A 14,752-nucleotide genomic window follows, 5' to 3' on the forward strand; every position below is an offset into this window, starting at 1 on the left:
AAAATGGGTCAGGTTGCTAGGAGCCTGAAGGTTGCGAGTGAGAGCAATGCCATATGTACACCACTCCCTGGTTCCATATTCAATCATGAAAAGAGATTATAATATTTTCTACATCCATAATTATGCACTGAAAGATCACCATCTACCATTCTTTAACCACACTGAATCTGAGTACAAAAGGGTGATGGAAGTGCACTGAGGAGTAACTAATCCAAGTTTTTACTTAGACTTAACAAGGGCAGATATTAGATTTTTCTCTCTAGAACTCATGCATTTGGTAAAAAGGCTGCTTTGTGACTCTGAGGCTTCAATCCTATGCTCCACTGAACACAGAGGGACTTACTTCCAAGTAAGCGTCCAAAGGATCAGGCTGCAAAATATTGTCCTGTCCAAGGAAAGTGTCTAAACAAATAGGTTTTATAACTGAGAATCTGTTTTTTGTTTCTTTTATTTTCAGCTATGCCTGAGTTTTCCTTTCTCTGCTGAATAAACTTTATTCTATTTTTAATCAGTACTATTTCTATGTAATCTAATGGTTTCAGCCTAGATACCCATAAGCCTCAGCACACTTTTTTTCCTTGTTACCTGAATAATACTGTATGTAGGAGGGCTATTGTGAGACTGGAAATCTTCTTTGAATAACCAAGAAAAGATGCATGGACTTCACATCAGTTCAGCTCCTTTTTAAAACTAGACGTAGCAGTCATAACAAACAAAAGTATCCCATAAGAGCCACCTTCTCATTTTCCCATCCTGAGTTACATTCTCAAAATCACAACAGGGAATAGTTATATAGATTTAAATATGTGGTAAAAATATGGCATCTAGTTGTATCAGAATTGAAACTGGCTAGGCTAATTCTGTACTGTCAACCTCAGTCAGGTTATGTTAAATTTACCAGCTCATCTAAAAGAGCTCTTTAGTCTATGAAGGGATTCCAGAGATATGATAACATCAAGGTATACCTAACAATATCATACACAAAATAGCTGTATTGCTTATTTTTGTCATATGTGGATTACGTTGCCTTTCCATTTTTACTCCACGGCTAAAGGCTTCTCAAGAGCACCCTTCTTGTGCAACACAAAGCATAATTGTTGGCCAGCCAAAAGCATGATTACCGGTACCTCAAATCATAGATATGGGGAGATTTGGTTGGGACCTTCCCCAGGGCTAATTAATTTATCTTGTAAAGTTTGGTTCAAAACTAGTAGGCCCTCCTCTTGGAGATCTTGGGAAGCAGGAAAAAAGCAAAATACAGAATTGGGCCACGTTACCTAAGTGACCACCTCACCCCATATATTTTGTAAACTAGTCTGAGGTTGTTTTTGTTTTCTTTCTAGAATCAAGCAGTATATAAATTTTATGAAATAAATAAATTTGTGTAATAAATGTATCCTTGCTTGGCAACTTCTCAGATGAGAAGAGTACAACATGCCCCAGAGATGCACTTAGTTTGTACTTGAAACTGAGCTTTTTAGTGTTGCAGCTCCACCACCCTGGAATCAATTCTCAGCTGAAATTAGACAAACACCCAGTATCATTATATTTAGGCACCTACTGATTATTATTGTTCAATAAGGCTTTCATTGTGGTGTGACAGAGTCATAAGAACATAAAGAGAGCCTGCTAGATCTGACCAATGACTCATCTAGTCCAGCATCCTGTTCTCACAGTGGTCAACCACATGCCTATGCGAAGACCAAAAGAGGGATCTGAGAGCCGCAACTCTATCCCCGCTTGTGATTTCCAGCAACTGGCATTCAGATGCATAGAGCTTCCGTCAGAGGGGGACAGTCTTTTATGAAATATTAATTGTACGTCTGTTTTTATTGCTTGTATAAAGGTCTTAAATTTGCTATTACAATTTTGCTCTCAACATTTCAAGAAACAGGGCTTGAAGAAGTCACATGGTTAACCCCCTAAGTAGACCAGCCATTGTCCTAACGAGGGAGGTGTCTCCATATATGATTTATTAAATGTTACTGGTTCTGCACAGAGAGGGAGGGATAAGGAGGGAGGTAGCAGGGAATGACAATATGAATAAATTGTTCCATTATTTCAGGGATGACAAATCAGGGGATAGTGGATTAGAGGGATTTTATCTAGCCTTGGTGGACCTCACCATCTTGAATCAATATGTGGCACATTTTTGCCAAAATATTAAATCTTAACCAAAGCTGCTCTCAAAAGCAGTGGAAAATGAATAATGTGATTGGAGAGTTATACACTTTAATGTTATATTTATTTTTGTGCCTGAGCACATGTGTTCCACAACTGAAAAGTACTAATTGTGGTGCTGATTTTATGGTAGAGCCTGATCAACCTTGAAGGAAGCAGATTCTTCAGCAAAATTAACTTCCAGCCTCTACACTACGGCCCAGGGCCAGGGCCAGTGTGGCCCCTATCAACGCAGATTGGCCATGCATTCATTTGCCAACGTACTTTTCTATACTTCAACTTCTCATATTCTGACTAACTGTATCTCCTGCTGTTGAGTTGGTAGGAAGGTGATAGTCCTTGCAATCCTTCTAAAGTGAGATCTGTAATCTGGAGCGGGGGAGCTGGGAATGAAAGAGACTACTGTTTCAGTCCCTTGGAAGTTCCTCACAGAAAAAGCAAAACTCTGTCCTTTAGAATTGAGCTGTATCCATTCATCATATCATCTGGAGGTTGCCTTCTGATGTGGCTCAGGTGGAAACTGACCAGGGCAGGAGGAACACTGTTTGCTAACGATAGCCTGACCACTGTTGTCAGTGTGCTGATAACCTCTGGGTTGGATTACTGTAATATTATTGAGGTTAGTCTGGAAGCTGTAGCTGGTATAAAATGTGGTGCCTTGACAGCTTGCTGGGACAGAATATCACCAACATGTTACCCTGCTGTTGGAAGAATTCCACTGGCTGCTAAATAGCTGTACGGCTTGTTTTGATGCATAAAGTCCTATACAGTTTGGGACCAGGATACCTGAAATATCATCTCACCCCTTATATATCCAGCCAATCACTGCACTCTGTAAGTGATGGCCTCCTGCTTATACTGTACCATATTAACAGAAGGTCCATTCTGCATAATAAAGGAACTGAGGCTTTAGTGTTGTGGCACACACCCTTTGGAATTCCCACCCCTTAAATATTAGGTGCATTCTCTGTTGTATTGTGCCTATGAAAGACATCTCTTCCAACAAGCCTTTTATTGGTGCACGTGTGTGTGTGTGTGTGTGTGTGTGTGTGTGTGTGTTTTCCTGGATGCCATTCATTAATTTATTCGTTCGTTCATTTTCTATACCACCCTTCAACCGAGGATCATAGGACAGTTTACAATATAAAAGCACAAAGATACACAATGTAACAAAAGCAATACCCCCCCCCCCGCCCCAGTTTAAAATACCATAGATTGTTTAATTAGCTAAAGGCCTGGGAGAAGAGGAATGTTTTTGCCTGGTGCCTAAAGATATGTAGCAAAGGTACCAGGTGAGACTCCCTGGGGAAAGCATTCCACAATCGGAGAGCCACATTTGGGACAATCCCAGCAGAGATTTTAAGTCACAAAATATGCAACAAAGTAAAACATGAGAAATATAGAATCTAGACCGTTAAAATAGATACTTTATAGTGATTTCTAAAATATCCCTTTTTAAAGTTTCTTTCCAAAGTTTCCTTCTTCCCTCAGCATAGGAAAAGACCATGTTTTGTAAGTTAAAAAATGGTTTACTTACAAACTCTACAAAGGTCAGATTCATGTTATTCAGAAATAGTTGCACATGCAGTAAAACATAGCTTACTTACAAAATGTTGAAAGTTTCTAAATTATTGGTATAGAAACTCAAGGGAGAGAGAGTGCTGTGTGGACTGAGCTGGAACAACTGGCTCAAACTTCTTCACACACAGTTAGACTGGGGAGAAAGAAAGGTTTGATTACCTAGTTCCTCCTAAGGTGAGGAGAAGTGGACATAGCCAAGCCTGGCAGGTCAGCTTACTGTATGATATTAACCGCTTCATGCATTAATTAGACTTCAGCACATGGGTTACATGGTTATCCCACACCTTTTAGGTAGAGATTTTCCCCAGTCTCTACTTCAATTGGAATTGTTTGTTAGATGCATTTATTGTGTTATTACTTGTTTACTACCCTAGGCTCCTTTGGGATGAATATAAATGTAATAATAATAATAATAATAATAATAATAATAATAATAATAATATCATCACCATTTGTACTGTTGAAAAAGCAGACAGGTCTTCCTTTTGCATTGTGCAGCATTGCTGGATGCCTGCCATTCAGGGATGTTCCCTGGATCTCAAACAATCATTACTATTGTGACCTGCAACTGAACTAAGAGACAGATGTCCCTGACTGAGTAGGCCAGTGTAGTAATGTGCTACCTTATCCCTCATGCCACCAACTTGGGTCTATTTAATTTTCTCTTTGATTTTAATACAGATTTATTGAAAGTTTTAGTTATCAAAACAAACTGCAGTGGCAAATTGGTGTTCGTCTGCAGCCCTACAAGCACCTATAAACCTGCCATGGCATGAAATAAATGGCACTATATTGGAGGTCAGTTATTGCAATAGTAATCCTCCTGGGATTTCCACTGTGCAGTTTAATATTTTTCTTATTACCCTCTTTCTTCATTGCTATTTATGTCTTTCTCTTTACATTCAGAGTAACATGCTGCTGTCCACCTCAATAGGCAGAAAGTCACCTCAAATAAACCTGTGAACGATGCACAGCCAGAAATCCCCAGAAAATCTGTCTAAGAGAGGCCTCATGACACCAGGGACAACCTTATTAAAAAATATTCCGGCTGGGCCCACTGCTTGTTTTTCAGCGATACCTCCAAAAGCGCTCTTTTCTGTTCTTTCTCTTTCCTTCACAGCAGAAGTTGGTCCTTCAGGTAGTGTTGTCTCAAGTTCTGTTAGGACAGCAGGAGGGGTTAAGTAGTGCTCAGGCCGGAGGAGGGGTGCTGCAGGTGGGGAAGGGTCTGCTAGGTTGAATACCAACATGACTTTCACAACCAAATGACAAACAGAACCACACAGCAACAACTGGAACAACAACCACAACAGCAGCAGCAGCAGCAGGAGGAGCTGTGCTGCAACCGGAGACAAGATTAAGGCCTAGGCAGCCTTCTCCACAGGAGACCCTCAAGGTAACACTGGAGCCGCTCTGGATGTGCTTCCTTTCTATCACCATGATGTGAGAGGGGGGGTGGAAAGCAAAGAATTATACTTGGCTGCCATGCCAGTAAAAAAAAAGCACACCCTCATGAACCTCACTCCTGCCCACCCCCCCAACCAACCACACACACACACACACACACACACACACACACACACTATTATTTCCATGTTTCTGCCTTTGGGATTCCACAGACTGCTATCCAATAGATGCTGATTATATCAAGGAATCCCTGTGTTGCTGAGGGGCCAAACTCACCCTCTTTCCCCATATGGCACCTCAGAAAGGAACCAAGTCTCCCCTACCACCGCCTCCCATGAAGGAACCAAGGAACTGTGCACTCTGATTACCGGAAAGGCCTCCCTTAGGACTGTTTTTTTCTGAGTCTAGTTTATTCTGAGGGATGCTCAGATAGGGATTGCCTTCTCTGAACACTAGGGGTCGCTCAGCAGGTCTCTTCCTGCATTTCTCACAGGCTCTGCTTCTGGGCCTAGTCACCCTTGCTGCAGGGGCCTTTCCTACAGCAGGGTGGTGGTCAGACAGAAATTGAGAACGTCAAACATTTACACACGTGGAAGTTACTGCTGCAGGAAACAGGTTTGGCTCAGCTCAGGCAAACTCCTCTATCACAGACTGGGGAAGGAGCGACAACCCGCTCTGTGTGGCAGTGGCCAGCCCAGCGCATGAACACTCTCAGGGAAGCATTAGCTGTGGGATAAACAAAGGGTTGTGGGGAGACAGGCATCTAGCAGGAGGGAGGTCCAAGGCAATAGGGAGCAGCAGGGCAGAGTGGGATAAGGTGCAGACCTGGACAGATGCCCTGAGCTGAGGGAGGAGAGGAGGGCAGGCAGCAAGTAGGAGGGAATGTGTCATCAGTAGGGGGCAGGGCATGTGAGACAGAGGGGCAAAGAGGCCAGGAGGGGGTTTGACAGTCTATTGAGGCCAGGCTTGGCAGGTTTATGTCCCAAAGTATTTCCTGGCATTACTATCCTGCAGTACCAAGGGGTGCAAAGCCACTTCTCTCTCGTCTCCCCTTCAGGTGCCCTGGTCTTAGAGACTCCTGCCCAGCCAGGCTGACATCCATGGGCAGCTACCACACCAGCACCTCATTGTATTGTATGGCACATGCCACCTTTGCTGCTATTTTCGGGAAGTGTGCCAGGTGTCCCCCCTCCATATGATTGAGGCAGTGGAGCTGCATTTTCAGCGTTCACAGTGCACACTTGATCACTATATGTGCTGAGCAGTGAGCCTGGCTGTAGCATGCATTGTGCTCTGGCACATCCATCAGAGCTGCACTGGCTCCCGGTGGAGTACAGGGTCAGATTTAAGGTGCTGCTTTTGACCTTTAAAGCCCTTCACGGCCTAGGACCCTCATACCTACGGGACCGTCTCTCCTGGTATGCCCCACGGAGAGCCTCAAGTTCCATAAATAACAACACCCTAGTGGTCCCAGGCCCTAAGGAAGTTAGATTGGCTTCGACCAGAGCCAGGGCCTTTTCAACTCTGGCTCCGGCCTGGTGGAACGCTCTGCCTCATGAGACCAGGGCCCTGCAGGATCTGATTTCTTTCCGCAGGGCCTGTAAGACAGAGTTGTTCCGCCTGGCCTTTGGCTTGGAGCCAATTTGATTCCCTCCCTCTCTCTCTCTTTTCCCCCCCTTTCTTTTCCTTCTCCTCCTGCGATGAGGCTACATTTTAATATTTTAATGTTCCATTATTTTAATGTATTTTATTTTTGTTTTTAAGTTGTAACCATTCATCTTGTTTTTATTATTGCTTGTAAGCTGCTCTGAGCCCGGCCTTGGCTGGGGAGGGCGGGGTATAAATAAAAAAATATTATTATTATTATTATTATAAGGGCCTCAGCAGGCAGCCATGGACAGTGGGACAGAGAAGACAATGGTCAGTGACATCCCACATGCCTTGTCAGCTAAGCCGGGCGGACAAATGCCAGTGGTAGGCAAGGCCAAAGTAAAAAAGCAGGTGGAGGAATGCTGGTGATTCCTACCTTGGAACACTAAGCTACATTCCAGCCATGCAAAAAGTCAGAGTTTTCCACATACACATCTCTCCATCAAGGCAAGCAAGAGGCGTTGTCATAGTTCAAGAACACATGCCAGCCAGGCAAAAATGCTTGGTGTGGGGCAGGGCCAGTGAGGGGTATAGCTTAATAAGAGGGATTATGGCATGGGAAGAGGATGTGGGCTAGGAGAGTCCCAAAGGCCAGATAGAGATGCCTGGGAAGCTACATTCAGCCCCCAGCCAGATGTACCCCCCCCCCAAAAATATATGTTTTTCTCCAGTTTAAAAGTCAATAACTTTTAAACTGTAACTACACTGGATTGCCCTAATTCAGGGGCTGTCCTACATACATCATTCAGAATTACTAGCTCAGCAGTTCCCGTTTTAGACTGGAGCATCTGAGGCTTTGTTACATCATTAGGGGTTTATTCTATTGCAATAGCGGCATGTGCAGCTGTGCCTATGAGGACAGAGTCTTGGAGGAAATACACTGTTCTATACAGCCAGATGATTCACCTTTGCACATAAAGAAGTTTTGTTTTTACAGCTCTTGTTAAAGACATTTTCTCATCACGGCACCAGACATATTAAAGCCCACAATAAATTACACTCCCGCCCACCTAGAGCTCAAGCACACTGTTAGTTAAAGTTTCCTACCCAAACTTCATTTGCCTGCTTGTTGACACTGGGGTGTTCTAATGGATTGATGAATACTGCATTTCTCATATCTATAGATGCTATGGATTGGTTATATCTATACTGAGCACAATTTTGAGGCCAGGGTGAAAGCTAGGGTCAAGTTGGACGTATGATTTTGGCTTTGTTTGGGTTTTATGTTTGATGCACAACAAAGCAAATGATCCCTGAGATAAACTCATTCTCAGAAAACCCTCCAGAGAAAAGGTCTATGCTACAATTTTTTGAGGTCACTTGTCAGTTGTTTATCCACTGTACACCTTCTGTTTGTTTCACAGAATCACTGCTGAAGCTGTACATCTTTGTGATGGTGCCCTTACAGGAATGCAAGGCAAGAAGACTACACAGAATGGAAAAGGCAACAGAAGGATGCAGAGGATACTGGAAAAGTAGAGCTGAGCGACCATCATTGTGAGCCAAACTTAATTTCCCATAGTCCCACATAAATTAGGGGTGGGAATGTTAGAAATGTCGATCCTATGTGAACCAGGTCAAATTAAATCACATTTCCAGGCTAGGGAAATTACTTTTGCCTGCAGCAATAGAGAATGGCACACAGCACAAATTAAGGCAAAGAGCCTAGTGCCCCTGGGCTGGCTGCACTTGTATCCACTTAATGCACAACGGATGGAATCTGTAATTAGTGCATTGCAATGGATCCATGTGGGACACTTGCTGACTGTCTGGTAGAAGGTTACTTTGGCAAGGGAACTGGAAATGGGATCTGTCACAAATCTCTTTCTAGTTAGGAACTAAGCCCACCCTGGATCCATAAAGAGGTGTGCTCTTTCTATCTCTCTTGATGTCCCAGGCAGGATTGCGAAGGGTCTGTGAAAGACTCCTGTTGGAAATTGTGGAGAGATGCTTTCAGCTAGTATGGACCATCCTAAGCCAGATGGATCAATGGCTTGATTCAGTATAAGGCAGCTTCCTATATTCTTCTTGTTGGGAGGCTATCAGCAGGGCTGACCCAATACATTTTAGCATCTGAGGAAAACCACAAACTAGTGCTCCCCACCTCTGTCTAGGGAAGAAGGGGTGAGTGAAGATGTACATCAGGAACAAGGGGGCAGAATAAAGATCTACATCAGGAACAAGGCTGGTAGGAGACCAGCAGCACCTCCCCAGAGACTGATACAGAGGAAGAATTGTGGGGGCTGCCGAGGAGGCAGCAGATCCAGCCCCCATGGAGCATGCTGCAGCTGTCATTGCCACCACAACAGCAACAGCAGGTGATGCATTCCTTGGAAGCTGGATCTGCTGCCCTGTGAATCCTGCCACCTGAAGCATTTGCCTCACCTTGCCTCATGGATGGGCTGACCCTGGTAGCCAGGATCAAACCATTAGGCAGGGCTTAAGAACTAATCAGTAAGATAAAAAATCAAAGTGCAAAATAGCATGTTGGTCAGACAAAGTTCCATGGAGAGAGGTAACCCTCTTAATACTCTTTCCTCCTGAGAAAGAGCCAATGGCCAGCTTTGGCATAGTAATTCAGGAAAATTATTGCCTGAGAAGACGTAGTGATAGTGCTCACCGCATTACGACTATCACTTTACTCAGAAGCCATAGTGATGCAATTTGCAACATAGGACAATTGTCAGCATTTCCTGATATGCTACCACCAACCAATGTTTAGGGTGATCTTCAGTGGCATGCTAAGAGTCAATTGTCAGTTTACTATAAATTGACATGGCTGAAAGTCACATGGACAGAATTTCCCCATGGTTAGATAAATATAATCTATTGAGAATTAATGTGTTTTGGATAGTTGGGTGCATCCACAAGCTTCTTTCCCCCATGGCTGCAACAGAGTATTGTCAGAATCAGCATTGAGAGTACTTGGAGATTTGCATGAGTTCATTAATGTTAACTTAGTGCTTTTGCATAATCTAGCACAGATCAGATGCTTTAGCCTTCACTGGGTTGTCGTTCCCATTTGTAAAAAAATGACAAATCATACTCACTCTCCAAAACAAATCACAATAATTCCTTTATTGAAGCACTTCTTTTTTCTCCTTGAAATGTTCCCATGATGCCTATATAAAAATGGACAAAGACTGGGTGGCAGGTCAAAAGGGATCACTGATCACTTGTATTGCTCCACTCTTTCCTCAGATTAACTGTAATTTTTTTACCATTTGCTTTTCTTCTCCTGTATTTAGGCTTTGAGAAGGGCTATATTTCATACTCTGTAGGTTGTCTGATGCAATCATCCCCAGGTCTGTGGCTGGGATTCCTGAAGGATTATAGCTTTGCTTAAAAGTAATATTTTTATTTCCTTTGTGCTTTTCAAGCCCTTAGAGTTACACCATAGTTGGGTTTCGAACAATTCTCTACCATATGGAAGAGAAAACATGAACTTGTTCCTCTTAAGGCTGTGCTTCTCAAATGTTTTGAACTTGGCCCCCTTTCTAAAACTACTGCACCTTCTGCCAGCACCAACCATCTGCTGAGCACACAGATATCCTTGTATGCATCTGAGTGCATGCATTCTGCCGCAGTGCATGGAGATCTATGTATCAAGAAGGAAGGATATTAAATATTACTTCTGTTATTCAGTTGGTAGAGCATAAGACTCTTAATCTCAGGGTTGTGGGTTCAAGCCCCATGTTGGGCAAAAGATTCCTGCATTGCTGGGGTTTGGACTATATGACCCTCATGTTGTTGTTGTTTAGTCGTTTAGTCATGTCCGAATCTTCGTGACCCCATGGACCAGAGCACGCCAGGCACTCCTGTCTTCCACTGCCTGGTCAAACTCATGCTGGTAGCTTCGAGAACACTGTCCAACCATCTCATCCTCTGTCGTCTCCTTCTCCTTGTGCCCTCAATCTTTCCCAACATCAGGGTCTTTTCCAGGGAGTCTTCTCTTCTCATGAGGTGGCCAAAGTATTGGAGCCTCAGCTTCATGATCTGTCCTTCCAGTGAGCACTCAGGGTTGATTTCCTGAAGAATGGATAGGTTTGACCTTCTTGCAGTCCATGGGACTCTCAAGAGTCTCCTCCAGCCCCATAATTCAAAAGCATCAATTCTTCGGCGATCAGCCTTCTTTATGGTCCAGCTCTCACTTCCCTACATCACTACTGGGAAAACCATAGCATTAGGCCCCTTCCACCTCTACAATGCTGTGAATCTATTACCCTTTGCCTGCTCCATCTAGACAGACAGATGACAGAGGTGTAATTTAGGGAGTCCAGGAAATTTAATTTCCCATCAGTATTTCAGGCTACATATGTTTATTATGTACTCAGAAGTTCTTATATCTCTGGCCCATTTACTCGGTCCACACTTGGACAAGACATGATTGTATCTGATTAAATGGATCTAGGTGCTAGATTTGTACGTTTGTATTGCAAAGAGCTCCAAACTGGCTGTGAAGAGCTCCAAAATAACAAATGAGCTTCACTGTGAAAAATTATGCGAGACACAAAGGAGCAAAAAATCCTTACTTCAAATATATAATGAAGAGGTTCAAGCTGGAAGTAACTGACCAGAAAGGGATTTTGGGGTCAGGGTGGACAGTTCCATTAAAATGTCAACCCAGTGTGCAGCAGCTGTGAAAATCAAATTTATTAGGAATCATTAGGAATGGGTTAAAAATAAATACTGTTTACAAATCTATAGTGTAACCGAGCTTGGAATATTAGTTGCCATGCTTAAAAATGACATTGTAAAGCTGGAAAAGGTGCAGAAAGGGGGGGCAAAGTGATCAGGGAATTGGAACAACTTGCAAAGAATAAAGGTTACAAAGCTTGGGACTAATTAGTTTAGGGGGAAAGGTGACTAAGGGAGGGTATGTTATAAATGTATTAAGACTTTGCATAATGGGGGGGGGAGTGCTCAGAGATGTGTTTTTCTCTTTGTCCATAATACTAGAATCTAGAATAAAGAAATTAATGGAATCAGTTCAATAATCTGGAATGATGTGAGATTCAAGAGAGTCAAAACACCATACTTTTTCAGACAGCCCATAGTTAAAGCTATGGAATTTGCTTCCACAACATATGGTGAACATAAAAGGGGAATTAGATAAATTCATGGAGGATAAGGCCATCAATTGCTATTAATCATGATGGCTATGTAACACTTCCAGGATCAGAGGCAGTAGGCCCCTGAGTACCAGTTGAAGGAAGATGATGGCCTCACAGAGTAGTTGCGTCCTACTTTTCAACTTCCACTGGGGTACCTGGTGGAGAAACAGGATGCTGAATTCAAAGGGTCTTTTGTCTGATTTAGTAGGGCTCTTTTTTACATTCTTAGATTCACCAGCATAAAGTTATAATTATATGCTTCTCTGTAAAAAAATGCCTAAAAAAATAAATAGTGACAATTGTTTTTTAAAGAAACCCCAGAAAAATCTCTTTAATTACACCTTTTTGCATTTAATCTTTAATATCTACATGAGTGGGCTTTCAAATCTTGATAGTCTTTCGTCACCACCACTTCATCCCTGAATTATGAATTTATCACTGACAGGCAGGCTTTGTGGGGCTGGCAAAGAGGAGAGAGGAGGAGGAAATAACAGGGCTTGCTTGGTTTCACATATTGATCTGAAAGGCTGAAACTGAAAAACTAATTCCTCCTGGATTCCTATCCACCCAGAGCAGAAGTGGTTTCATTGAGTTGAAGGCTTGGATTCTTATTGTATTACAAAAGATCAGAGACTGACAGAGTATCATGAACGTTCCTTGCTTCAGTATGTTAGGTTTAGATACCATCTGTTATTTTTTGGGATTTAGACTAGGCAACCCTAATTCCTAAATTCTGATTCTTTCCAGCAGAGGGCATGGGGCAAACACACTATTTTAGCGGCTAGTGATCTTTAAAAGCCTGCCCAAAAAACAGGGCTTAATATGAGCTAATGTTCTCTAAAGGTGGGTCCCAGAATTTGTTTTCCATCTGGAGCTCAGCCCTGGACATGTGCATTTGCATCCTGCTAAAAAAGAAGTAGCAACTCCTGGCTTCTGCTTGCACTGATATTTCCAACAGTCCAACACAAATCATGTTTACTTGAAACACCCATCTCATGGATTTAAGTGGAATTGGCTTTGAATTAAATATGCTTAGAATTACTAGTCTTAAAGAGATACAGAACAGAAAATCCCTGTATTACATATCACTTTCCAAGCAGGTATTTTTATACCGTTAGATAACTTCCTTAGCTAGAAAATAAGTTAATCTACTTCAGTGTCTACATTAAAACAGACTAATCAGTGTGAAGTTAATGCCAGATACTGGATCCATATCACAACTAGACTGCTTTCATGTGTAGGTGTGCCAAGACCCAGTTGACATAACCACCTTGATGTAGCAGTGCAGCCACTACAAATTACCATCTCCAGCGTATTGGCCAATCTTGTGACTTCTTCAGCATGTGTTGACATGGTGACTCTGTAAACATCTTAAAGCATTTTATGTAATATACAGTCTGTGGTCTTTTCATGTGTCAGAGCATTCCTTCCTTTAGGGAGAAAATTACAGCTCCTGGGGGCTTCACCACCTTATCAAAATGGTTGTGTGAATCAGCCTGTACCTGAATGCTTTCCAGTTCCTTATTTCTCTCCAGAAACAAACAGCAGAGCCAGGGGTTCAGGAGAAAGCTCTGCTTTGTTTACAGCTTCAGCCTGTAGTTGCTTGGCTGTAGTAGTTGCTTTGCCTATAAAGGGAAGAAGAACTAGACATAGTCTGCCGGTCAGTCAGGGAGGCTATGTCAGAGAAATGGGGGTGATTTGGATCCAAAGTCTTCTCTGTTCCACCCCAGCATCAGGGCCAAACCCATGCTTTTTTTCATTTGGGTCAAAGCCTGGCAGGCCTCAGCTGTCCCCTTTTCAGCCCCTGCCATCCTCAAACCATGACACCATGATGAGGTTTCCAACCACTGACCTCCTCTTGTTTGTAATCACTTTTTGGTTTAAATGTTTAAAATGAAAACATAAAACAAGAATAGCAAAGTTAGCAAGATATCAAAGTGCACACAGCAGTGTTGGCTACAGTGCCTCAAGATGTCACATTTCAAGTCAATAGGTAAATTACAATAAAATATAGTTATAAGCCAGAGTGGACTGAAATTACAGAGAGTTATCTTTAAGCAGAGTCTAACCTTTGAATATAACTTATTCACAATGTTATCTGACCGATGGATATGATATAAAGAGCTACTATATTACATCAGATTTATCTCTCTTAGCAATGCTGCTAATTACTCAGTTTTGATATATCAGTCATTCTGATAATGCCATATCCCCAAATTCTGTCTAGCTGACCTTTCATGGTGAACCCTGTTGTCTGCCAATATTAACCTCCTTATCTGACTGTGGAAAGGGACTTCCATGGTATCCTAAGACCCCTCAGCTGCCTCCACATACAACAGAGAATTACTCCCTTCATCTGTAATGGTACTATTTTACTCTAAGATGCATACCTAATTAAAAAGGAAAAACTCCTGCCTGTAAAAGCAACAACTTTGAACAACTTTGATTCTGGAAAGGGTGATTGAGGCAAAAAACATAGCCCTGTTCTGCAAGTGAAACCTAAGCTCCAGCAAGTTCCAAGAGAGGTCTTCAATGATTAAACTAAACCCACAAATTTAATTGTATGCCTGAAAATAATACACCTGTATTTAAACATGTGGAACATACACTCTATATACAAAACCTTTTGATCCTTCCAGCCATAGGTGCTGGCTCCCTGGGGCCCTGGGTGCCCGAGCACTTACAAAATTCTCCATGAAAGGGCTAGGCACCTACAAATTTCGGCTCCAGGATCACACATGCTTCATGGCACCCACAGATCTGAGCACCCATGGTCATGGAGCTAAGCTGGCATTCCTGCTTCTAGCTGATCACCTGTTGTT

The 14,752-nt window shown here is 42.6% G+C and overlaps 2 protein-coding genes across 2 annotated transcripts in view; one reads left to right on the plus strand and one right to left on the minus strand.

The window, feature by feature from the left end:
- ERI3 (ERI1 exoribonuclease family member 3) overlaps positions 1-5,554 on the minus strand; it is a 196,160-nt gene extending 190,606 nt beyond the window's left edge. Inside the window, exon 1 of the mRNA XM_083742554.1 lies at positions 5,443-5,554. Within this exon, the coding sequence (XP_083598680.1) occupies positions 5,443-5,455 (13 nt within the window). The 5' untranslated portion in view covers positions 5,456-5,554. The remainder of the gene's footprint in view (positions 1-5,442) is intronic.
- A 99-nt stretch (positions 5,555-5,653) lies between these two features.
- Positions 5,654-14,752, plus strand: part of RNF220 (ring finger protein 220) — a 332,264-nt gene continuing 323,165 nt past the window's right edge. Inside the window, exons 1-2 of the mRNA XM_083742420.1 lie at positions 5,654-5,781; positions 8,181-8,313. The gene's annotated coding sequence lies outside the window, so the exon portion shown is untranslated. The remainder of the gene's footprint in view (positions 5,782-8,180; positions 8,314-14,752) is intronic.

Source organism: Podarcis gaigeae (genome assembly GCF_964106915.1).
Source record: "Podarcis gaigeae genome assembly, chromosome: 6".
Classification (NCBI taxonomy): domain Eukaryota; kingdom Metazoa; phylum Chordata; class Lepidosauria; order Squamata; family Lacertidae; genus Podarcis; species Podarcis gaigeae.